The sequence below is a fragment of the Acanthaster planci genome, linkage group LG13 (assembly GCF_054643075.1).
Source record: "Acanthaster planci isolate LZ-2023a linkage group LG13, COTS_SCS, whole genome shotgun sequence".
Classification (NCBI taxonomy): domain Eukaryota; kingdom Metazoa; phylum Echinodermata; class Asteroidea; order Valvatida; family Acanthasteridae; genus Acanthaster; species Acanthaster planci.
The window spans coordinates 1,469,643-1,494,674 of NC_141789.1; the positions used below are offsets into that span (position 1 = coordinate 1,469,643).

At 42.5% G+C, this 25,032-nt stretch overlaps 1 protein-coding gene across 4 annotated transcripts in view; it reads left to right on the top strand.

Annotated features, from left to right (window-relative positions):
• Positions 1-275: 275 nt before the first annotated feature.
• Positions 276-25,032, top strand: part of LOC110979850 (dedicator of cytokinesis protein 1-like) — a 41,186-nt gene continuing 16,429 nt past the window's right edge. For 3 of the 4 annotated variants that reach the window (XM_022235962.2, XM_022235964.2, XM_022235967.2), the window contains exons 1-31: positions 276-412; positions 4,897-5,003; positions 6,249-6,332; positions 8,974-9,014; positions 10,640-10,695; positions 12,684-12,783; positions 13,734-13,882; positions 14,509-14,641; positions 14,872-15,020; positions 15,466-15,547; positions 15,728-15,791; positions 16,038-16,188; positions 16,573-16,693; positions 16,936-17,017; positions 17,230-17,354; positions 17,759-17,857; positions 18,036-18,114; positions 19,221-19,324; positions 19,887-20,112; positions 20,612-20,709; positions 20,878-20,967; positions 21,066-21,166; positions 21,304-21,438; positions 21,776-21,887; positions 22,138-22,315; positions 22,460-22,587; positions 22,839-22,940; positions 23,215-23,408; positions 23,683-23,862; positions 24,043-24,253; positions 24,822-24,907. In XM_022235962.2, the coding sequence (XP_022091654.1) occupies positions 4,961-5,003; positions 6,249-6,332; positions 8,974-9,014; positions 10,640-10,695; positions 12,684-12,783; positions 13,734-13,882; positions 14,509-14,641; positions 14,872-15,020; positions 15,466-15,547; positions 15,728-15,791; positions 16,038-16,188; positions 16,573-16,693; positions 16,936-17,017; positions 17,230-17,354; positions 17,759-17,857; positions 18,036-18,114; positions 19,221-19,324; positions 19,887-20,112; positions 20,612-20,709; positions 20,878-20,967; positions 21,066-21,166; positions 21,304-21,438; positions 21,776-21,887; positions 22,138-22,315; positions 22,460-22,587; positions 22,839-22,940; positions 23,215-23,408; positions 23,683-23,862; positions 24,043-24,253; positions 24,822-24,907 (3,503 nt within the window). In that variant the 5' untranslated portion in view covers positions 276-412; positions 4,897-4,960. Of the gene's footprint in view, positions 413-4,896; positions 5,004-6,248; positions 6,333-8,973; positions 9,015-10,639; positions 10,696-12,683; positions 12,784-13,733; positions 13,883-14,508; positions 14,642-14,871; positions 15,021-15,465; positions 15,548-15,727; positions 15,792-16,037; positions 16,189-16,572; positions 16,694-16,935; positions 17,018-17,229; positions 17,355-17,758; positions 17,862-18,035; positions 18,115-19,220; positions 19,325-19,886; positions 20,113-20,611; positions 20,710-20,877; positions 20,968-21,065; positions 21,167-21,303; positions 21,439-21,775; positions 21,888-22,137; positions 22,316-22,459; positions 22,588-22,838; positions 22,941-23,214; positions 23,409-23,682; positions 23,863-24,042; positions 24,254-24,821; positions 24,908-25,032 lie in introns of all 4 variants that reach the window. The other variant, XM_022235963.2, reaches the window with a different exon arrangement.

Sequence of the window (25,032 nt, forward strand, 5' to 3'; positions counted from 1 at the left end):
TTCCACCAATCACGCCAATCATGATAGGCCTAAATTAAGGAAGGAAAAACAATCAAACCCAAGATGGCAAATTAAAAACCATTTGCGTAAAAGGTTTTTTCTTGAGATAGTGGCTCAAAGGACGTTACATGATATTTTCAAAATGTTCAACGAAAACAGGTAAATTCGAACAATTACCCCTTTCCCACCCCTTCCCAACTTTGCTTGACTAAACGCTCGTCAACTACTTGTTAAAATACGAGGGGCACGACCCTTAGTCTGGCTACCGGCTCCAACATCTGTCAGGGTTTTATATATTTTTATGCAGCCCGTTAGGGGCAATGGTTACGTCGATAGCCAGACTAAGTGCATTGTGCACATTGAGTCATGGCAGCGGCGCAAGTTGATGATCGACTGACAGAAGAATAACTAGGTAATATTTCAAATCTTCCCTACATTTTCTTACTTATCCTAAATTTTCTGTGGTATTTTGGAAGATGCTGTGGAATTTTACTCGTAGATTTGGGATTCTCCGCTGGAGAATCGGTGAAATCGTCTGTCACATTTTTACCTCCGTGACCGGACCCAGCCTTCGTCAATTCTTGTCAGTGTTTTTCACAATGCATATTTGTGGGCATGCATCACTAGCTTTGCGTGTTGTGGCACTGTCTGACAGTGACATGTTTGTGCGTGCGGTTAGGTTGTGTTCTGATTGGTATTTGGGGGCCGGTGTGCGGAAGTGGAAAATGTTTTCATTTTGAGATGTCTAATTTTACCCAGAAGTTTATAGAATGGTGTGTAGTTTTTAGTTTGATGAATGTACACAATTACAAACGTTGGGCAAAGTTTGAATATTCACCATGTTCACAGTTACGAAAAATTTTATTTCATGCAAAAACATGTGGGCCCACACAGAGGTCCACACGTGAACTTGAGATTAATTTTCCCATCTTTATTGAGAATGTCATAATTCTTAATCAGTCGTTTCAGTCCCTGAAAATATTTTGTCAAAGAAATACAAATTGTATATGTAATTCTCAGCATGCTACTTCATTGATTGTGCACATAATCCATGAGGAATATGGTTTTAAACATAATCTAAAGCATTTCACAGTGAATTTCAAGTCACTTTTGTTAAACATTGTCATTGTATATTCTGTGAGGAATGTTGTTTTAACTGGGAACATTTCTCAGTTTCAATTTTGTTTTCAAAATTCATTGATTGTGTACAGAATCTATGGGAATGATTTCGAACCCCCTCCCAAAAAAGTTTCATAGCTTCAGTTTTGTGTAACATTTGAGTGACTGATCATCAGTTACATGTAGGTCGTGATATGAAATAGTATGTTCTTTCCCAAGTTACGAGACTTGGAAACACCCAAAGGTTGTTAGAAAATAGGCCCGTAAGACTAAGTACACATGTGTTATTACAAAGTGCTGTATTACCCAGCAGCAAGTTAGGTGTCTTATTACTTGGAACGGTACATGCACATGTATTTGTAAACCAGTTGCTGTTAAACAATGACTTTTTCCGTGCCACATTTACCTAGACTTCTGTCTGTCTGCCAGGAAATTTGGGATCACATGAAGGGAATTTGTGCCTGTCAACTTTTTGCACTGGATTGTATAGTGCCTTAGAACCGGTTGACTTAAAAAATCTATACACCTGTCTGGTCCTTCACATTGCCTGCAGCAGGTACATGTATGTGTACATGTACTTCCAGAACAGTAAGGCACTACTCCGTAGGCCTTACTGGGGGCCATGGTTTTGATGGTTCCGTACGCTATGACCTTTTGAAAGCTACCCAGCAATCGTACAATAATACATCCCTAAATTACATGTACATGGAAAACAGAGACTTTACTAGTCTCACAACGTCACAACCGTATCTTTGCCAAATATTTTCACTCCCTGAAGTACATATTTCTCAACATTTTAAATATTGCCGCCCCTCACCCACTTCCAAAATGGTTGAGCCGATATGTGATTAGTCGATCCTCGATCCAGATGAGAGGTGAGGATGGTAGAAAAATCCTCATTTTTTGCCAATAATATTATAGGTTATACGCTACAAAATACACTCGAGAAAGGTATTTCCATATTGGTCAGCTATTATTATAGAGTCTTTGGGGGAGAGTTGCTTTTAAAAGCAAGCACAAACGGATGTTTTATCTGATACTATAACTGGGCAGCTTTCAAAATGCCACAGCGTACGGAACCATCAAAAAGATAGCTCCAGTGAGGCCAGCGGAGTAGTGCCTTACTTTTCAGGAAGTAGTGGACCGGTACATGTACGTGTACCTAGCAAAATTTATTTTGGAATGTTGCCATTGAACTTGATATCATGAAAAGAAAGAGAACTTCCTATAAAGGGTAGATTTATGCTCAGTACATGTAAAGGCACATACATGGTACCTGAATGTACTCTCAGTGGGGTGCATACAGTTGGTACATGTAGAAACTTGGCTATTAGCCGGGAGAATGGTATTCATGACATTGTAACCCTAAAGGGTAAACCCACCTTGACCTTTCAACAAACAACCTGGAGGTTTCAGAGGATTTTGCAGGATTATGGAAGTTGGAGTCCCGACTCCCTTTCCACGTGACCTTGTCGTAACTTCACGGTTTGGTTCACAGAATATTGGCATACATGTAGCTTTCCTGCACATTATGTATGTTTATAGTATTTCAGAAGGTTTCTTGGAAAAAATTGCTGGCTTGAGAGAAAATAGTTCAATTAGCAGCAACATTATCCTTGTAGGTCGCACCGTGTAAAATTGAATTTGTCCGCTGCTTGCGGAAACCAGTCTGTCCAACCAATAGCAATTTCTAAGAAGCCATTTCCAATACTCAGCACATCGTAGGTCTTGAGTTGTACTTGTACTATTGCTATCAATTTAAGTCGCTTAATTCATACAAAGATATGGCATCGAGAGTGTAATCATGTTCACAGCTTTACTGTGAAACAGGTGCGTGTCAAGTTGAGACATCACAATGCAAAATGGCCAACAGATCACAGCAAATGTTTGTACTTTTGAGGACCATTCGGAAGCTGAAAGTGAGATAAAAATGTGGCCCTGGTATAAAAAGTCACATTCATGTTCTTCAGAAAGTTTTACAAGTCGGTGGAGGAAACAGTCACATGTGTAACCTACATGTCTATGTACATGTACATGTAGGTTAAGTGTTTATGGGTAATTCCAGAAATTAGGAGTCCAAAAGTGTGACATTTTTGTGTCCCAGTTACATCTGACCTTTGTTATTTGACATGGAAATATCACCGGAATTGTTTTCAAACTGTTAGTATTCGTTTGACAGGTATATGTACAAGTGTGTTCTGGACTAACAAAATCATATGTCAGATGTAACGGACACGAGAAAAATGGACTTCTAATTTCTGGAATCACCCTTATGCATGCAAATCTAAAATAAATACACGGAACATAAATATTTGCTAAAACCATACAGTGTGCATGTACATGTATGTGACATTTCATAGTTACCGGCACTTGATTTCCTACTGTGATAAAACAGATGCAGATTCCCGAGTGTGCAGTCAACTATTTCTTATTAAAGGGTGTTTCTTTTTAAGTCAGTTGTTATGATAAGCTACATGATTCAGTTTCTGGTATTGCTGCATGTTTTCAAAACACAGTTGTTCTGTGAGTGTTCAGATTAAAAGCTAGGGCATAATGGTGTGTGGTAAACACACCCACATGGTTTTTCATCAGTGTCTCTTTGTCCGCTGCTGCTGGCTGACCAAGTTGATTGAATGCAAATTAAAAAAAATCCCTCAGGCGTGGGATTTCAGTATTGCCCAGACACCCACTTTCCCAGATCCTGAATTGGGTTGTTTTGTTGTCTAACAGTTGTAAACAACTTCATGCTCAAAGCTTCATTATACGATACACGTACATGTACATCGTAAGGCTGTTTGAGGTCAAGCGCATCATTTTCATGTTGAATCGTGTTTGTGCAGTTTTAATTTAATTAATAAAGCCTAAGCTGGGTAGCCTCCTGTCGATTATCAAAACCCTGTTCCATTTTTTCAGGCCGGCTACCCGTAATAAATTCCACATATGGTATAAAATGTTTGTAGTGAACTTTAAAAGTAAAGAGCAGAATCGCAGAAAAATCATTGTGCCACCGAAAACCCAGTCCCGCAGTCGTAACTCCAGTTTAGAGATTGACAGAGCTACTTTTGTTACAAATTAATGGTTACACTTTGTTTAATAAAAGGTAGGGGTGATTCCCCTCAAATGTTGTGAACAATGTGCGACTTCCTTTGTACAATAAAGGGCGCTGTTTTGTGCACATGGTCTGCCGGGATTGTGTTTCTTTATGTTTTAAGGGTACCCAGTGTTGACATAAAATTGGTACCCAGTTCCAGAAATACCTGTAAATGCTTACCCTACTAATATGTGACTTCAGTCAGCGGAGAATTTGGTTTGAAAACTGAAATAATTTGTAAGTTGAATTGTCTGTTTCAAATAATAATTTTTCTCATCCCCAACTGTGGGAAAATTAGCACTTTCTAAAAGCTTGTAAAAAGAAAATTTCAGGCAGCTTCAATTGAGACTTCTGAATAAGAACCTTATTTGTGAGCCTTCTGTTCATGTCAGTTACCTGACGGAAACCAGTTCATGTGTACTAATTTACGTACATGTACAGTGCATTTTGTTTTTAGAGTCAAGTAGGCATGAACGGTAAAACAGCGTCATAAATGTGACTTCATGTGGTGCATCTCTGTCATAAAAGTTTGTTGTGTAGAGTGAGTTACATGTAAATGTGTAAAACGGGGCATACCATACTTGCAGTTGACTGGAAAACATGTTAATGGGTTGACATTCTTTATAGCTTTGGAAATAAGAGTGTTTTGGGTTGTTTTTTTCCCCTCATTCTCTGTCCTTCTGAAGTCCTGCATTGTCCCCACAGTGAGAATGTAAGTGCCACATCTGAGAGTGTATAGGAACATCAGCCATGACTGGTTGGGTGCCAACCATTGAAGCCAAATATGCAGTGGGTGAGTTTTTGTTCCCTTTTTTTTGGGGGGGGGTGTTATGAATATCAGTGTTTGAATGTTTTATCAAATTACGGCATGTAAGTGTTAAGCTCCAACTACAGCATCAGTCCCAACTATAGTTTGGACCGTCCCAACTAGAGTGCTATAGTTGGGCCGGCCCAACAGCAGCACAGAGATCCAGTGTGCATGTGCCCAGCATGTGCCAAAGTCATATTGTTTACAATGTCATCTCATAGTCTTATGCCATATTTTAGATAAATTGTGTCAAGTGTGATATGCATAAACTTGGACAGACGCTATACATGTAGTACATTTAGTTGGGGTCTAACATGAGCATTTGAGTGAGTTTAATAGGAAGGTTTGAGGGAAAATCTCTGTGAAAAATGGAGGGTTTCAGACGGGGGGGTGGATTCTAGTAAACGAACACATGTTGGTGACAATTCACTTGGAGAATGAGCTCTGTGGTTTATGTTCAAGGTGCAGTCTGTCATACATCCTTTGAAGAAGTGCTCAAAATCTAAAGAAGGGTGTTCCACAACTAACCTTATGAAGTTTGAAATCAGTGAAGGCTGTACATTGTGAAGAAAACAAAATTCTGGGATCGCCATTTCAAATCAAAAATTGATGAGTCATATTTCAAAATGTGCCCAAACTCAGCATCTGGGACTCCCTCGCCTTTAGCCGATTGCAGCTATGTAATGTGCACTGAACCTGCCGATAGCAACTGAGCATGTGCATGTGTATCATGTTAATGCTTGCGCATGCTTTGCTGAATAATAAACGAACCACTACTATCCAAAAATTGGGTCTTTAGACAGCTTGCCGAAAGAATTACTTCATAGGGAGTTTTGTCCCATCACTATCTTGAAACCATGCGTGCTTTTCAACAATTATTTTCCCTGGTTACTCTATGGACAGCAACAAATGTCGGACTGTACCTGTGACGTTCCCTGACCCTTCAAAGGGACCCGATACTCCTGAGCTACATGTACATGGAAAATTCCCAGGATGCAAGGGGGAACTGAAATTCTAATTACAATTGAGGAAGTTAATAAGTCCAAAGGAGATAATGGTCAGAGTGTGTACAAGTCACAACCGGATATTTCTGCAGTGTTAATTGTACAGATCCAAACTCCTCGAGAATGGTATACAAAAAATCGTCATCTACCGCTAAACTTTCCCTACAATCAAGGGCCTTTCAGGACTTGTGTTTATGGCTGACACGTTCTTTTTCCTTCCTTACAGCTATTTATAACTTTGAGGGGAGTAATTCCTTTGAGCTCAGGCTGAGCGTGGGGGACACCGTCCAGATCCTGGAGGAGTGTTCAGGTCAGTTGGAATGAGAAAGAGGTTAAAAAGATTCACAGGATTCCTAATTGTCTCTGTCCGTATTTTGGACATCAGATACTTTTTAATTGATTTCAGTTCTCAGAGCAAAAGTTAATGTGCTCGTTCCTAAAACCATCATTATTTTTAATAACATGGAACAGATAGTGTATTGTACAGGTCTAGCCATTGCACCGAAATATTCAAGTCTTTGTCAACCTCCATCCTAATAATTTATGACACTCCTCAAATGCCAGCTCATATCATGTCACCCTGAGATACATGTGTAACAGTGTGAAAACATGTGTTCAAGTATACATACATGTACATGTCCAAAAGTGTGACATTTTTGTGTCCCTGTTACATCTGACCTTTGTTATTTGACATGGAAATATCACCAGAAGTGATTTCAAACCATTACGACAGTATTTGTTTGGCAGGTAATTTGCATTAATTCATCAGTCTTGGAAATTAGAAAATGTGTTCTGAACTTACAAAATCATATGTCAGATGTGACGGGCCCATGAAAAAAAAAAATGGACCCGTAATATCTTGAATTGCTCAATGGCCTACATGTGTATGTACTGTTTTTTTTCTTATTTTACCCTCAGTGCCAAATACATGTATGTTTAAAAAGGGGGTTCTTCTGTTTTCCCTCCTGTGAAGTGTATCGAAGCAAAGTTTGCATTCACTCCATCATTTGATGTTCAAGAATATCAGTGCTGTCTCTGACAACAATTGATACTCGTGCCTTCATTAATAACTTTAAAAGTTGGGGTTTAATCGGTTGTTCTGTATGCCTCGGCTGTTTTTGTTTTTGTCTACTTAAACTTTGCACTGTACACTGTGTTTACAACGTTGTAATTTCATCCAGTACATGTGTTTCAACTGAGAAATCCACTCACTGCGGGGAAGCTAAACTTGTCATTGAGGTGGGCATGCCGTTGTGCATGGCCAGGGATTGGTGCTGTGCTGTCGCATGTGCAGAGCTGAGCTCTGACGAAGAAGATTCACAGGAAATGAATTAAACCATGTGGGCAAGAAATCGACATCTGGGCCAACTGCAGGATATGCAGACTTGCCAATTACACAGGCAACTTTTGCAGGTGCGGAATCGAAAGCATTCCGGTTCCCGGCTGAAGCACACTGCTAACATCAAACATTGAAACTGTACAGTGCATGTGTGGTAAGGCCATGTGTTTCCTATGGTACATGTACGTGCACCTTACATGTACAATGTACATGTACAGTGTACATGGCATATGCATAAACAAGATCTGGGTGCACATGGTGGAAATGTTGGTAGGGCTGTCTGGGACTGCTTGATTTATTCACCAGGGATTTTCTGTTGTCTTGATCACAGCTGGTTCTCGTTTTAAGTGAGAGTTACATGTATACACAACTTGCCTTCTTGTGTACTTCAGATGGGGGTTTGTAGGTTATGTTGTTAGTGGGATTCTACTGCCTAGAATCACAGACCAAATGGGCTCTGCTGGAATGAAGCTGCTGGCCCTAGTATAGTGGGCTTTTTGGCATAGTGTTTCAGGTGGACAAGTACATGGGTTCAGGGAGCACGGATGTACACTGTTACCATGGCTGAAGCAAATCTCGCAAGTTTGATCCCGTCGTCAATCCCTCCCTCCCCCACACCCGCGCAGGTGTAAAGTACCTGTTCTTTTGTACCGACTAAGACATTAGGGGATGGTTGTCATACATGTAGTTCAGATGATTGGTCTCATCGGATGCCTTCATCTCTTTAGGGGGCAGTTTTCATAGTGTGACCAAAAGTGTGCACCGTACTGTATTAGATAAAATACGAAAGGACAAACCAATTTGGAAAGTAACTGTTCTTTGGAGTTAAGGTGCAGGATGTACATTTTCAACCACAGGTCCTCTTTTTTTTTTTAATTAAAGTAGTGTTGATGCGGCCTCAATCAGCTTTCAATATTAAGGGGGCCTAATAGTTTGTTTCTGCCCGAGAAGTTCTAAGGAGAATCTATTTGAGGGCTATCAAGTCTTAGTCATGGCTTACAAGGCCCATTCTAACACTTGCAATCATCCCAGATCTGTCTCTTGTGAATGGAAGCCTGCTGTGAGGTAGATTTACGAGTTCATTTTTAGCCAGACTTGTCATTTGGGGGAGGAACTGGATGTTCTTGTTTTTGTTCAGCAGTTAGTGTTGAATCAACAACCAAGAAATTTTGCTTAGGAAAGTGAACAAGCTCAGTATATGCATGTGAAGAGCTACATTCTTCAGAGATTTTGGCCAGACTATTCTCAGTGGTATTAAATACTACATTTGAATACGTTTATTTAAAATACATATAGAATAGCAATTTTGTAGTAAATACTACATTCGCCTGTGAATTTAAGATACAATTTTTATATTTTAGTAGCCCTACATGTAGCATATCAACTGAGAACCTGTTGTTCAATCTTTGAGCACTTTTCTGGAACAAAGAGCGCATACCTTGATTTAATTTCAAAAAGGCTGTATTTTGTGGGATGTTTATTGGACAGGGCTTGTGATTGTGACATGATGTACGGCATTATATTGTACATGTACGGTACATGCAGGGCACCGTGTGCTCCCACAGTACCTAGAGTATAACTTGTTCATGTCCTTACCCTTTCTTCCTCTCAGGCTGGTATAAAGGTTTCACAACGAGGAACCGGAGGTTCAGGGTAAGTTTCCTTGTGGGATTTCTCTTTCCAAAGCTCCTTGCTAGTTGTATGCACTCACTCATAAATCAGTTTGGCACGATGGAGTTCCATCCTACACACATGTATGGTATCATTTTTACCAGTGCCTGTGAAACATTTGTAGCATGTCGCCAGTATCCTTGAATACCATTTGATGGCGATTACATTGAAGGTACTTCTGTTGAGAGATTCACTCTCTTGATGCCAGATGCAACTTGCCACTTTTTCAGAGAGGGGTAATTCCAGAAATTAGGGGTCCAAAAGTGTGACCTTTTTGTGCCCCGTCGTCGTGCCTTTGTTATTTGACATGGAAATATCACCAGAACTGATTTCAAACTATTACTAGTTGTTTGGACGGTAATTTTCATTAATTTCTCACTCTTGGAAATTAGAAAATGTGTTCTGAACTTAGAAATTCATGGCAGATGTGACAGGGACACACAAAAAACATGGACCCCTAATTTCTGGAATTACCCAGAGGCAAAAAGAATAAAAATTTGTTTGAGAGCCATTTTATTCACATCTGGTTTCCATCAGACTGTGTTTACAATAAATTTATTATAATTTCCTGGCTGCACCACTGTATATGTACGAGTACATTGTGCATGTTCGCAAGCCTGTATTTTCCAGTGCATAAATATAAAGCGCTGAACAGTTACACCATATCTTTGCCACATGTGCCTGCTTCTCTTATTAACTGTCTTTGCTACAAACGCATACATGATATTCACACCCAGACTTTCAGGAACCCAGAAGTTGAAATTAAACAACAATGGAAAAATGATCTGCAACTTGATACAAAAGTAATGTACATGTTTGTAATGTGTAGCCTCCATGTACATAATATTTTTACTTCATCTTCAGTTAGAGTTTGTTCCAATTGACATGTTTGAAATGTTATTCACTGTTGTGTGTTTACATTGCCCATTATGATTTTGTCAGCTCCTGTGAATGTTCATTTGAGCGTCCAGCCTAAAACAGAGCCAGTTTATAAATGTATGCAGAAATGGACAGAATTTCCTGTTGCAGCTTACTCTATGCTCATGGCTTTAAATCTGTTCAAAAAAATCAGTGCAAATTGGTTGTTTGACTATCAAATTTTCTATCATTTTCAGCATTAGATTCCTGACTTTTCTTATAAATATTCAGTCATGTGGTTTTTACTATTGGAGTTTAGCTCTCAAGTCCATGTTAACCCTAACTCCCTAGGGTATGTGCAAAATCATATTAAAATTGGAGGATTCAGGGCTGTTGGGGTTAATACATTCATATCTAAACCTGAAAGAACTCAAGGATGTGTACAACATCCACTTGATGTTCTTGAAGTGTCGTATTTTCCAGGTACCGGCTCCACTTTCGTGTCATAAGTTACCCTACTTCAAATGTGCACAGTGCATAACTACGGTACTTTTATTTTTGCCTGACAAACTTCAAGTCTAACGGCCGCATGGAATTTGGACATAATTGAATCTATTGTGACTAGTTGACTGGAACTTTCCGCGGGCAACTTCAAGACTTGTGCATTTGGGGATGAGTGGTTTCTGACTTAGAAGTCTGGTTCCTGGTCTCATATTATCGTATGTCTTTGTTCACCCTTGTTCTTGCAGGGTATTTTCCCAAAGACTTATGTGCACGTCAAGGAGGCGTCTGTTGAAAACCGGGGGTGAGGACATTGACCTGTTTATGTACCCTTTTGCTCCTTGTAATAAGGGAATAAATACGTGCTGGTTCCGGTCTTAAATGTGCATTTAAGACTGGCTAAGGAGAATGGCGGCTTGGGCATTATCAGTGTTCAGTCTCCTCAGCCGGTCTTTAAACTTTAAGACCAGCCTAGTACATACATGTATTTATTCCCATTCATAAATACCTTGTTTAGTCAGAGTGTCAAACGAAGTCAATATACGTGTATGACTGATTTCAAATGATTTTGTTCTAAAATTTTACTTTTCATTTTCCGAAAAACAACCCCGTCCATTTTAGTTTAGAATCTCCTTACATGGACTTGGTGCGCTTGTGGCGAGCAATGTGCACCCAGACTCTTGACCAATTAGAATTGATTAAACTCTCTTGTATCCGGGCACCAGTGAGTGAATTACGCAGCGGATATTACCACTTTTCAGCTGGCATTATCAGATGTTAATACACAGTCAAGTTGCTAGTTGTTGAATAGGGAGACTGTCTGAGGTATTTATGAATTGCTGATAATTTGCCATGTTGCATCTTGTTCCAGGGAGAATTGCATGTACCCAAACTCCACTCATTAAACATGAGACAAGATTATGTTATTTTAATCAGAACAGAATAATACGTTATCAGCATACATGTGCATGTGCATTGTACAAGGCAGCAGCAACAGATCCACACAGAGTCCACCGTACTACGTGTATATGCAAGTGTAGGTTTCATGCTCAGGTACATTTTCTGTAGGCATGGGGTTACGCACTGACAGATGGCAGGTGATTTCCAGCTTAAGATTTTCCTTACCAAATGAAAGGGAAACACTTAGGTTGTAGGACTTTGCTTGTTAGTTTCGTTGTGATCTGGCAAATGATATATTCTGGCCTGATTGATTGTGGGTGTGTGTGCAGGCGTGCCATACACAGTGTGGACCTCTGCACAAAGGAAGTCCACATAGTGTAGGGCGTGATGGCGTTGTGTGGACTCGCGCACATCCACACAATGTTTTCCCCTCTCTAAAAAACAGTTTCAGAGGCATTTTGGGTCAAGGTTATCTGTGGCAAATGAAAAGGAACAGTCCAGGAAATCATCATCAAAAATCCAGCTCGAAGGAGTTATCCGAGTTGGAGAAAAAGGAGCATTTTCCTCAAGTTTCCTTAACCATGTTAACCACAGGAGAACAAAGGATTGTCCACACTTTCTGTGTAAAGCACGTGTGTGTGTGAGTTTGTTTCTGCATGTAATTGGGGACCCTGAACAATAGAGGACAATAAGGTCCCCGATTGACAGAGGGTCCCCGATTGACAACTGTGTACAAAACATATGGGTGGTCTTCTAAAAAGGTTAAAGTACCAGCAAAAGAGGAACAATAGGGGGTCCCCAGTTGCAGGCGAATACACACTTGTGTGTGTGGGGTCTTAACCACGGGGACAATTTCTTTCGTTCGGCAAACTGAGGACCAAGTTGTAGGGACGTTTCTCTTTCACCAAATTTCCGCGCTTTTTGGTCCCCACAAAATAGATGAAATAACATAAGACGCCCTACAACAGAACAAGTGCACTAACCTTACATACATAGTGTGGCCTTGTGAACAAACAGGATGCGGGACAGGAAGGCATTCTGTGGACTTACCCATGTCCACAGGACATTTTCCCTTCTCTTAAAAGAAGTATACCGGTAGAGTCATTTTGGGGATAAGGTTCATCTGTCATGAAAGGAAGAGGAACCTTCAAGCAAAATGAGTATTTTCTTTAATTTTCTTTTACATCACGTGAACAAAGGAAGGTCCACACAAGGGATGTAGGGTGAGTACCTTGGTGTCTGCGTGTTTAAATTCTCACCCTTTTATTTGTTCTTAATAAATTGTTCTGTGATGGCGTCAGAACTACTCTCAATCTTGTCAACTTCCCAGGGAAGTGTCTTTCTGTCTTCCCTTGTGCTTTATTTCTGGATTATTGTTCACCCATCCAATAGGGATGTCCTGGAGACAGTTACGCCCAAGGAAACACCTGTTGTGCACGAGCTGACGACGGTGATCCGAGAATGGGGTGTGTTATGGAAACAGCTCTATGTGGTAAGTCTGCCCATCATTTGAAACAAATGAACCCTTTTGTCTTTGCACTGTCCAGAGCAGCGGCAGCCCCGCACGACTAACGGTAATTATCCAAAGTTGCAGACCACAAAAGCATTTTCTAACAGAATTCCAGAGGCTTACATGGTGTTCCAGGTTCATTGGCTTGTTGTGAGCACCCCTCAAACAATGACACTGACAAATGGGAAGAGCCACCAACGTTGGACTGGACAGTTCAGTTGGTGGAGCACCGGTATCCCGCACCAGTCAATTTCTTTATTCATCTTCATGACCGCAATTCCTGAAGAATTGAATAGAGCACCATATCACATCCAAGATTTGCCAGCGCTGGCCCCCCTCCCCCACAAATAAAATGTCCAAGACCCATATGTTGGGTTTATTATCCTTTCAATTTTGCATCTTCAGGTAATGACCTCCTTGTCTTTGCTTTTCTGTCGCTGGTACTTTGATACAATTAAGAGGACCATTTTAGTACGCATTTATTGTTACTGTTTTGATACTCAAGCAGTACAATGAGGTAAAAACCTTGTTGTTTTCCAGGGTTTGGGTGAAGCAGTGTCTGCTAATACTTATTAACCCTATTGGCCTAACTCCCTAGGCCCTTTTTGCCAGGGACCCCCCCTCAATCCTCCCAAATCCTCCAAAACTGCCAGAAGGATTTTGGAGAAATGGGGAGGGTTAGGGTTAGTTTGCCTCTTCAGTTTGTAAGTAAAATGATCATCAGCAGCACCTGTGGGGTCATTAGATTTCAATTATTCAAATCGCATCATAATGCCAATGATTTTTAATTGTGGCGAAAGTCCACCGTGCATTTCAAGGAGGTTTTCCATGTCAGGACCAGTCATTAGAACGGCGTATGGATACTGCATCCCGCGTTGGGTACCATCAGACTACAATGGACGTATTGTTCTTTCTCTGACCTCACACTTCAGAAGATAAACAGGGAACTATTCAACACCATCCACAAGATGATGTACGAGCTGATCGACAGCCAGAAGCAGATTGTCTCCGGCACCCTGCCCGTGGACGAACTCAAGGAACTCAAGCAGCAGGTCACCTCCAAGATCGACTGCGGCAACAGGTAGGGTCGACGGGCCTGAAATGACTCCGAGCGCGGTGACTGAGAAGTACAAAGCGAGTGTGCCTGTAGCGTGTCTGTCAGGATGACAAAGAACGTAAAAAATGCAGTTGTGAACTAATGCAGCAGCAGGAAGTCAGTCGTACAAGTAGGTCTTAGGTCCGCAGGTCTTACAAATGGGTTTAAATGTCTCCCTCACCAATCAAATGCTGTGGCCATCCAAACTGCTCCGGGGCCTCAGGCTTACTAAGAACAAGGATAGCAAGTGAAGGAGCAGTGGTGACTAATGTAGTAATGCCATCTCTTTGAATAAGCAAATACATTGAATATTTCTGCTGAATGTCGTTGGTACTCGCTTTCAAAAGCCCAAGGTCCATTTCTGGTCATGTGATTGTGTTAACAGCTGTTTTACGCTTGATTTCTTGCTCATCAAATTGCAATCAACCTCAGACCCGAGGGCTGACCTCATACACAGTCTCCAAATCTCATGAAATGAATCTTTCAACCCCCTCCCCTGTGTCTTCCCGATGTCCTCCACACGGAGATTTACCGGAATGGGCACCATCGAGGAATGGAGAGCCCAACCACAATTGATTCAACAAAGCTTCGCACATTTCTTTGCATTACAGGGCTCTCGGGCTAGACCTGGTCATCCGAGATGAGGAAGGAGGCATACAAGACCCGTTCTCTATCAGCACAGTGGCACTCTTCAAGCAGCATGAGACGGCAACACAAAGGATAGGCCAGCAACAGAACGAAACAGTAAGCATACAAGCACACAATCCCATAATCACCTCAACTCCTCCAGAAACCATCAAGGTATGAATTTCCAAACCTACGTGTAGCATTGGTAAAGGCCCAGTTTCAGCATACTCAAAATGTACCCTAATATCCCAATGTTGAAACTTGTACCAAGCCTTTAAAGTTTCGCAGACTGGGGTTCCTCTCATTTGGGTGAAATAAATGACGATTGTTCTCTGATCTGCCTCCAGTTCAGTCTAGGGTTGCCCAAGATCCCTAAACAAGCCAACGTGTATTCCTACAATCTGTTTGTCAACTTGAAGAACGTCGTCTGCCGAATCGGTGAAGATGCCGACGTCTTGATGAGCCTATATGACGCCAAGGAGCAAAAACACATCAGGTAAAAACCTGTTTTTTATCATCCATTTCAAAGCTGTCAAGAAGAGAATCATTTCTAAGCCATTTAAACAGCAAGACGGGATCACGCTAATTTATAAAATTACAATGTAAAATAATACTCTAACCTTGCGCCAGATTTGCATTTTTTTTCTCCCCCTGCTCATCAAGACAATGAATTGTACTCCTACGAATGCAGGAGTACGTGGGGACTTAGAACAATGGGTCCATTCCTCCAGTGCACTTGCATCAGAAGGGGAAAAATACGTTTGATCCTTGCCCTAAATGTCTTGCTCAAAGACACAAGTGTTTCAGTCTCTCCTAGCTGTCTCTAGTATTTTAAGACTGACACACTAGGTCTGTTGGCCAGAGCGCGGCATAAAAAACTGGTCAAGAGAATTGGAGAGACTATACTAGAAATTTCTGTTCTCACAATTTTACTTTTCCAGTGAGAGTTTTGTCGCCAAATGGAGCAGCAAAGGCATCCCAAGAGATATTAGTCTCTTGTACAGCCTCAAGACGATCTTCACGGTAAGATTGTACAACATGGTCTTCTTCAAAGTTTCTCGAGCCCATGTTCTTCCAGAATAATTACCATATTTTATGAAAGTTTCAAATGCATGAAAACAGCACAGTTCTATCGTTTTACAGGTCCGTCTGTATCTTGACAGGGGGTCATTTATTTCTTCTTGGGCTTCTTTTTCTTTTCAGGATCTTGGTGCTAAAGATCTCCAGAGAGAGAGAGTGTTCCTGGTCTGTCAGATTATCAGGATAGGTGAGGCACCAGAACCAGATTAGAATACAAATTGGCAGTTCTCTAGGGGATGTAAATGCTGGTTCAACTCAAGCTCTTCATAATCCATCCAATTTCCAAATTGCTTGGTTTTGTTGGACCCAGACAACATCTGGCAAACTATTTCTTGCATTTCATTTTCCCCTGTTTGACAAATCTGTCACTGCCACAATTTCTGTCACCTTCCCCCCCTTTACGCCTCTCTTCATTTTGGGGGACACTCTTCAGGTAAGATGGAGCTTAAGGAAGGAGATAACAACAAGAAGTACACCACAGGGTTGAGGCGGCCGTTTGGCGTCTGTGCCATGAACATCAGCGATATACTGTCGGGCCGAATCGAAACGGACGAGGACAAGCAACACTTCCTCCCCTTCCAAGCGTAAGTCAGCTTCACTGAAAGGCTCGGCGTGCTTGAGGCCGCTCCACTCTTGATGGGAGAATGTTTGCTTGGTGGTTAAGGTTGGTGACTCCTGAGCAGGGGGTCCGGGGTTCAAATCCAGCTGCTGGGTTAGCCACTTCACTCCTGCTTGCCTCTCTTCACCAAGGATCATGAATGCTGACCACCATCATAGCCGGGCAGCCACCTGAGATGAACTGGCATCACATCCAGAGGGAATAGAAAATAATGTCCTGCGTTATTTCATGCTGTGAATCTGGCAATAAACATCAACCTGATGGACCACAGCGGCTTGCGACGGTTGCATTGAATTCTTTGTCGATGGTTTCTCCTTAATATTGCATCTTTGGCTCTCCATAACTGCAGGAGTACCGGGGAAGATTCACTGGATAGTATGGTGCGCAAGGTGGTGGTCGCCAGGGAGATCAACCACAAGGGTCAAGGGATCTGGGTGGGCCTGAAGATGATGCCAGGGGACATCAAGCAGGTACCTGGCTAGACGGGAGTTCAAGTCTGAATCATGCCTCACATTATGCCTGTGTGTTTTGTGGACTTGCCCTCAAGTCTTGTACTCAAAAATGATTACGCAGTCCTCAAAAATATTTTCGTGAGGAAAAGTTTGGGAATAATTTGTCGCAAGGTAATTGATAATCTTTCTTAAGCTTGATTTTATATTTGGAATATTCTGGCTTCATAATGGGATTGCGTCTGTTTTTTTTGTTTGATTAGGTCTGGAAGGACTATCCACATCTCATGGACAGCAAGACGGCTATTGCCAAGAAGATGGGCTTTCCAGAGGTCATCATGCCAGGTCAGAGGTCATGGTAGATTATGTCATAGTCTTGTTTACCTGATCAGTATCAAGCTAGATCGATCATGGACTATGGTTAACCTTTATTTGGCCCACCCACATCAACTGCGTGCTAGTTGGCAGTTGTTGGAATAGTCAGTGCCAAGTTTGTCATGCCCCTGTCTTCTGGTGTCAGGTTCGACCTCCTAACGTTGACCCCTTTTGACTTTCAGGTGACGTCCGCAATGACGTCTATGTGACCTTGTTGCAAGGGGAGTTTGATCGAGGCAACAAACCCAAGGCTCGGAACGTGGAGGTGTCAATCGAAGTGTGCTCCAGCAATGGCATGGTCCTTGAGGTGACAGAATAATCATGAGAGTCTATCCTCCGATCTGCCCCAATGTTAGGACAAATCAAAATTGTTAACTGTTTCCATTTGTTCCTGCATGACCTGGTTGACAGCGTTGTATTTGAGTCCATCGCAAGTTCCTTCACAAGTCCAGTCACAAGTCCCTTCACAAGGCCAGTCATAAGTAACGGGGTGAACAATGACAAAGGAATGCTTTTGTCACAGCTCATTTGAATAGCTTGTGAATTGGCTGAAGACTGAATGACTTGTGATGGACTCAAATACAAGACTTGCTTGACACCACATGCTCCTCAGTAAGATGTCAGATCCCTTCTTGTAGTCATTCTAAGATCAGATTTCAACAAGTTATCAAGTAAATTCTCCAATTAACCTTTTATCCTTGATTTCCCCAGGATGTTATCTACACAGCAGCAGGGGAGCCACCAAGCAGTAAATATCAGTCTGTCGTGTACTACCAAGTCAAATCGCCCAAGTTTTACGAGACAGTCAAGGTGGGTCGTCAGGAAATTCCTGGAGAAAGTTTGCATTGGTTAAAAAAAGGGAGATGATTAGATTAAATCTTGAATTGTGCCTTCACTAAGGACAAACTCTTTCTTTTTCATAGGATTTTTCAGTTGTTCAAAAACATTTTTCTAGTAGAGTAATCAGATTATGTTGGATTTTATGCAGGTAGCTATACCCATCGAAGAATTCTGTCAGTCAGACACCCACGTGAGGATAACATTTAAGCAGAGATCCTCATCAGAAAGTAAGCACAGACTCTCCTGCACCACTGTCTTTCTTGTCGTTTTATAGCTGTATAGGTCGCTGTCCTGGTGTAATAATCAGAACTGTAAAACAAAGAAGTTCATTTGAATCTAATGATGTAATCTGTGCAGCGCCAAATCCTAACCTCGAGCTGTGTCCCAAACAGGCTTCCAGTGGCTATGGCTAGGTCTATTGTCAGCAGGTCTCTGTGTATTTCCAAAAGAGTGGATACCTAGACCTGGCACTAGACAAGAGATTCAGATTCAGCCTCAGTTGCCACAAGGAATTTCTCTTTACAAAAACGTTTTTCCCCTTCAGTGGTCTGTACCAGGGTTTACTGTGTTCTGGGAAATTGGTTGCTCTTTGTTCATCCAGTGCCATTCCCAAACATTTACTTTATTTGCTAATCAGTCGTCCGCTGAATCTGGGTCCGTTTACCCAGTGCCATTCCCAAACATTTACTTTATTTGCTAATCAGTCGTCCGCTGAATCTGGGTCCGTTTACCCAGTGCCATTCCCAAACATTTACTTTATTTGCTAATCAGTCGTCCGCTGAATCTGGGTCCGTTTACCCAGTGCCATTCCCAAACGTTTACTTTATTTGCTAATCAGTCGTCCGCTGAATCTGGGTCCGTTTACCCAGTGCCATTCCCAAACATTTACTTTATTTGCTAATCAGTCGTCTGCTGAATCTGGGTCCGTTTACCCAGTACCATTCCCAAACATTTACTTTATTTGCTAATCAGTCGTCCGCTGAATCTGGGTCCGTTTACCCAGTACCATTCCCAAACATTTACTTTATTTGCTAATCAGTCATCCGCTGAATCTGGGTCCGTTTACCCAGTGCCATTCCCAAACATTTACTTTATTTGCTAATCAGTCATCCGCTGAATCTGGGTCCGTTTACCCAGTACCATTCCCAAACATTTACTTTATTTGCTAATCAGTCATCCGCTGAATCTGGGTCCGTTTACCCAGTGCCATTCCCAAACATTTACTTTATTTGCTAATCAGTCATCCGCTGAATCTGGGTCCAAGCATTAACTCAGATGTCACCGTTTTCATAGTCTTTAAATATACTTCGCTTTAAATTGACACCCGTTTCAGCCAAAGACAGACAAGAGAAACCGTTTGGTGTTGCTTACCTCCGCTTGATGACGGATATTGGGACCACCATCGTCAATGGGGAGCATGACCTGTTGGTGTACAAGGTAATGTAAAATCACCTAACTTCAACCTCTTCAAGTTTCTTCAGTATTTCTGATTGTTTTGTCTCTATCTTTCACATCCCTTACATTTAATTGATACAGAGCCTAGTGTGAATCCCTGAAATGTTGTCAAATTTTGGTAAAAAATTTCTATTTCCCTTTGGATAGGTAATCCTGACCTTTTCATCTTGGCCAATTGGGGTTAGCCTGCTCATTAATTTGAATGTTGCCAGCAATGTGGGGGGGGCCCTTTATTCAGTCGTATGCTCAAATTTTGTCTTGGTCTTCAGAGGCTGCCTTAGGTCAAACCAGCAACCACTGATATTCTGTGGAGTAACCCTGGTCACTGCTACCAGTCGAGGGGCTCTCCAGGCATAGATGTGCAGCATTTCGACCAAAACAGAGGCTGTCTGAGAATTAACTTGCTGTGGCTTAGAGTGATACTCAGGTCTATGGCAAGCCACTTGCCAGTGGCTTCCATAGGCTTATATGTTATATCCAGCCTCAGCCATAGCTTTCAGACATGGCCTGACTCTTGTACGACTCTTCTCCACTATCCCCTAAGTGCGACAAGCTGCAGGACACCATCAGCACCCACTACCTGGACCTGCCCTCCACCCGGCAGGAGCTGGAACGACGCCACCAGCACCAGACCAGCAGCGGCAGTGGCGGGAGCTCCAGCAGCCTGGGGAGCACGGGCAGCCTGAGTCGAAGCAAGGGTTACGGCCTGAGCTCCAAGGACTCGCTGCAGATTGCCACACTGGTCTGCTCCACCAAGCTGACACAGAACGGTAAGCACTGGCAATATATATATCAGCCATTCGTCATCTGGTCATCTTTGTGACAGCACTGTCCTTCTGATAAGATACTAGATTTTACACATTGAGCTACTGATGTCTTTTCAAGATCTGAACACACTGACCCTAAAATATTGTAACTGATAAAATCCTGGATGGGTTTGATGTTTGGTTTCTGTAGAGCCTGTCCAGGAGGCGGTCCTGGTAGTCAAACTGTATTATACGTCAGATCAATCTAGTCAACAGATATTTGGAATATGACTTCTTCTGTCTCAATGAAATAATGTGCTAGCCTTGTGTTATTATTAGGAGTGGTTCTGTTGTTAGTAACTGTTTGGGCATTGCTGTTCACTTGTTTCTAAGTTGTCTGTGCTGTACCTCAAACACCAACAGCTTTGCAAACTGCGGTAAGCGAGGGTTTGAACATGGAAACTTAATCAGTGTTTCCAGTTATGGATTTCTGGCACACTGCCTTTTGTATTTGACTTGACAGTTGACTTGCTGGGTTTACTGAAGTGGAAGTCAGACCGGAGTAACCTGCAGGCCAACCTGGAGTCCCTCATGAAAGTGGACGGCGAAGAAGTGGTCAAGGTATACTCACAAGTTGTTGAAGAATTTCGGTCCCAACCGTTTGGGTTTTCCCTGATCCAGCAAATGTATGTAGAATTGAGTCCATTTACCTCCTGCTTAAAAAGAAATCAGTTCCCTGATCGTTGTCTGTCAGATTTAAAGCAGGGATTTTTCTCATCTCTTGCGTAGTTTCTTCAAGACACCCTGGATGCACTATTCAGCATCTTGACAGAGTCGCCACAGTCTAACGAGTACGACGAGCCAGTCTTCAATGCCTTGGTAAGTCGTGGTACTTCCAGTCACCCACATGAATCTTGCGGGGCCGGGCCTCTAGCCACATGCTCTGATCTTTCTCTTCAAATCTTGCCTGTCTTCAGATCTTCATCATCGGGCTGATAGCAGATCGGAAGTACCAGCAATTCCGACCAGTCCTAGATGCCTACATCAAGGAACATTACAGCGTAACCTTCGCTGATGTGTAAGTAGCGGCCGTTACGCTTCTGATGTTATCATAAAAAACCTTGCTGCAGTTCAGCTGGTATTTCTGTCGGTCTGTCTGCCTCTCTTGCTGGGTTTCCTGTAGGTTAATCTACAATACATATTTTGTACTTTCAGCAAGCTCATGAGAGTCTTCAAAAACTACCTGGACAACGCCGGGGAGAAGGGGATGCAGGATCAGCTGCTGAAGACCCTGAAGGCCATGGAGTACATCTTCAGGTTCATCATGAAATCCAGGATGCTGTTCACCGCGTAAGTGATGGGGGGGCTTGGCAGAGAGAAGACCGGTAGATAGGGATAGGACCAGAAAATGCCGAGGGCAGTGCATCCCCAGATTATGAAGTCAAGGATTTTGTTTTAATGAGGAAGTGAAGTGGAGGTAGATACACTGATGAGGATATGGGTACGAGGACGGCCTTGAAGGAGCTGAGGACAGTGCAGCACACCTTTAAATTTCACCTGAAACTAGAGGTGCTGTTAACTGTTGATGTCACGAGGATACTGGTTCAGGAAAGACTTTTGATCCAAGAATAAACAATGAATTCAATCTTTTCCCTGTCATATAGATTTACTTGTTTTTCTTGTGCAGTTTGCACGGTGACAACACCGGAAAGAACCAATTTGAAGCTCTTCTGAAGGATGTCTTTCAATCTCTTAAATGGCTCATGACGTATACAGCCGACAACGTTCTCCTTTGCCAGGTTAAACTTTAACAGATTTTCTCTGTAGTAATCTGTAACCTCACCTGTGCCCAAGCACACTTTGAAAAATATCTTCATGTTCCCCTACTGTGCTGCCTTTATTTATTGAACAAGAGAAAAACTAGACGAATTTGACTTGGGCCATCCTTTACATGAAAGAAAATTTTAAATTTCCGTATGGACGCTTTGAAGATCTAACCTTTGATTATTAAAACTGGGTCCTTCTTTACCCTGCTGTCTTTTCTTTCAGGGTGCTTCCATGAAGTACTTGCCCTCCACGCTGACTGACACCATGACCATGCTGGAGCCAGAGGAGCTGGCCGCACTGGTCAAGGAATTCCTGGTCAGCCTGCCGCCCGAGCGTCTGGTCAAGCAGAAGCTGGACTGCATCCGGGACGTGGTGCACAGCGAACTCTTCAAACTCAGACGTGAGTGGTCCCTTGTAGAGCTCGTCACATTGTCTCGACCGGTGGCGGATAGACTTGGAGCTTGGCCAAACTCCGTCAGGAATTCCCTTGAGGGATTGAAAATTTAGCCCCTCTGGTGACCGATATTCTGTTGTTTGTTCTCAGAATGTCGAGCGATACTAGTCCCCATGATGGCCGAATTCCTCAAGAATCTCCTGACCAAGAAGGAAGACATGCGGTTGGTGGCGGACGTCCTCAGTGACATCGTGGACACGCTGTGGAGGAAAGACCTGGTGAGTGGCAGTTGTTCCAGAGACATGACCTCTTTTTTGTGGGGAAAATTGCACTTCTTACCCCTTTCTCCCTTTTCATGAATTTTGCATTCAAATATTCAGTTTCGGAAAATAATATTTGAAGATTCAATAATTGATCGAATATTCGGCACAGCCCTGGTTCAAATCGATGTTGTTGTTAATCCATCAATTCTTGGTGTCTTATACCTCGTCATATAGTTCGTTACATTTTTTTGGTTGTTTATTGGCAGGGACCAACACACGGGGACATCTCTGAAATCATGCACACGTTACTACGGACCGTCATACAGTCAGTCGTCTTCATGTACATTGGCAACGACGATACTCTTATAGTAAGTTCTGTGACTCATTCTGTTTCATTAGTCCACAAGTTTTAAGCGTGAAATTACCTGTTTCTTGGCTCAGCACATTTCTATACATCCAGGAAATGAGCCCTTTTTCTCACTGCTTTCTTGCAAATGTTTTCGCATCAGGAATGATGATGTTATAACAAGACAGGAAGTGGAAAAGCTTTTGTTTTTGAACCGATTTTTTTTTTTTTTAGTTTTTTATTTTCTGCCCAAATCCCACAGACTTTGTTGACTTGTAATTTTTGTTCTGTCACAGGGCAGGTTAGTCAGCTGCCTGATCTCCATCCTCAACCAGATGACGGAATTCCACTACCAGGAGTACATCAACTCCTTTCCTACCCGCACCGACCTCCTGGACTTCCTGATGGAGATTTTTATGGTCTTCCGAGACCTCATCTCCAAGAACGTCTACCCACCTGACTGGGCCACCATGATCGTGCAGCAGAACAGGTGAGTGTCGTCCAAAATCAACTGGCTGCCAGCCAGCGGCTGCCATAGGGGCGTGTGTTAATTCCAGCCGTAGCCATACCTTGTGGACAGAGAGTCTCAAGTCTTGGCTTAGTTTTGTCCTCAGTATCTGTTCTGCAAGTAGATGGTGAGATGATCAATTCCTGTCAAAGACGCCCAGCATATTTTTGGCACTTCATGGCATTAAAGAGTCATCAGTTTGCTCATCTTGACACTGTTTCCCTCCTCCAATTTCCCCCTCTGCCCCCCCCCACAGAGTGATCCTCATTGCCATGAAGCAGTTTGCCCGTGTGCTGCACCGCTCCTTCGTCCGCATCGACGACTTTGAGTTCCAGCTCTGGAACAACTTCTTTCACCTGGCTGTGGCCTTTGTGACGCAGGAGTCTCTGCAGCTGGAGAACTTCAGCTCCGCCAAGAGGAATAAGATCTTAGAAAGGTGTTGGAGGCTGTAAAAATCTCATCCTCTTGCTTTCCTTGCTTTCTGTGTAGTTTTCCAAGATCAATATTAGTGAAAATTCCCATCTTTTTGCTGTATTGCTGATTCCGCGCTTAATTGCAGTCGGTCATCCACTGAACTCACTTGTCTGGTATCTTATCTCCTCCTTTTGTCTGTCAGATACGGCGACATGCGTCGGGAGGTGGGCTTCGCCATCATCCGCACCATGTGGAATTACCTGGGCAAGAACAAGATCCGCTTCATCCCCGAGATGGTGGGTCCGTTCCTGGAGGTCACCCTGGTGCCCGAGACAGAACTCCGCAAGGCCACGCTGCCCATCTTCTTTGACATGATGCAGTGCGAGTGCAACATCCGTGGCAACTTCAGGGAGGTGAGAACTCCTGTCCCCTTGAAGGAAAAGACTCCTGAATTTGGAGGGAAACCCTTTTTTGAAGTCAGTGTCGTCGCTCAGTTTTATTGAGCCCTGGTGATTCTTTCGAGGGACAGTGTATGCTGCAATTTCTGTCTTGGGTAATTGCTCCTCTACGTAGGCAGTGGTCGTGTTTGTTTCGCACGGATCTAGATCACAATGAGTGATCTGTGGTTGGTTTGCAGTCACCATAACTCACCTCATGGAAGGTGTGAACCAGCATTAGGATCACTGATCGGGATCCAGATCCATGTGCAACAAACTAGGCCAGTTATTGGCTCCATTTCTGTTGGCGCTTTCCTTGTGATCAGGGAAAATAATGATTATGCATTGATTACGCTGACTAGCAGGAATAAGATTAAATGAAATAAATGTTTAATACGAAGATCATTTTTTGGAAGGTCTTGGTTAACGATGAAAGCTCAGGAATCAATCAACATGAGTATTGTGGCATTTTAGAAAGTGAATATGCAAAGGAAAGTGTTAGATAATGAATGAATCGCTCTTTTATTTTTTGGGTCCTCATTAGTTTGAGCGGGAGATCATCACTCAGTTAGATGCGTTAGTGGAAGGAGGCCACGGTGACCTACAGTACCGGGAACTCTTTGGACAGATGTGAGTAGCATACAAATCGAAACTGGCATCAGCTGATTCATCTGGCTGTGCAAAATGAATTTGGATATGGTATCTCTTTGTTTGCTTTAAAATGTTGTCACTCGTGTTTAATTTTCACGAGATTT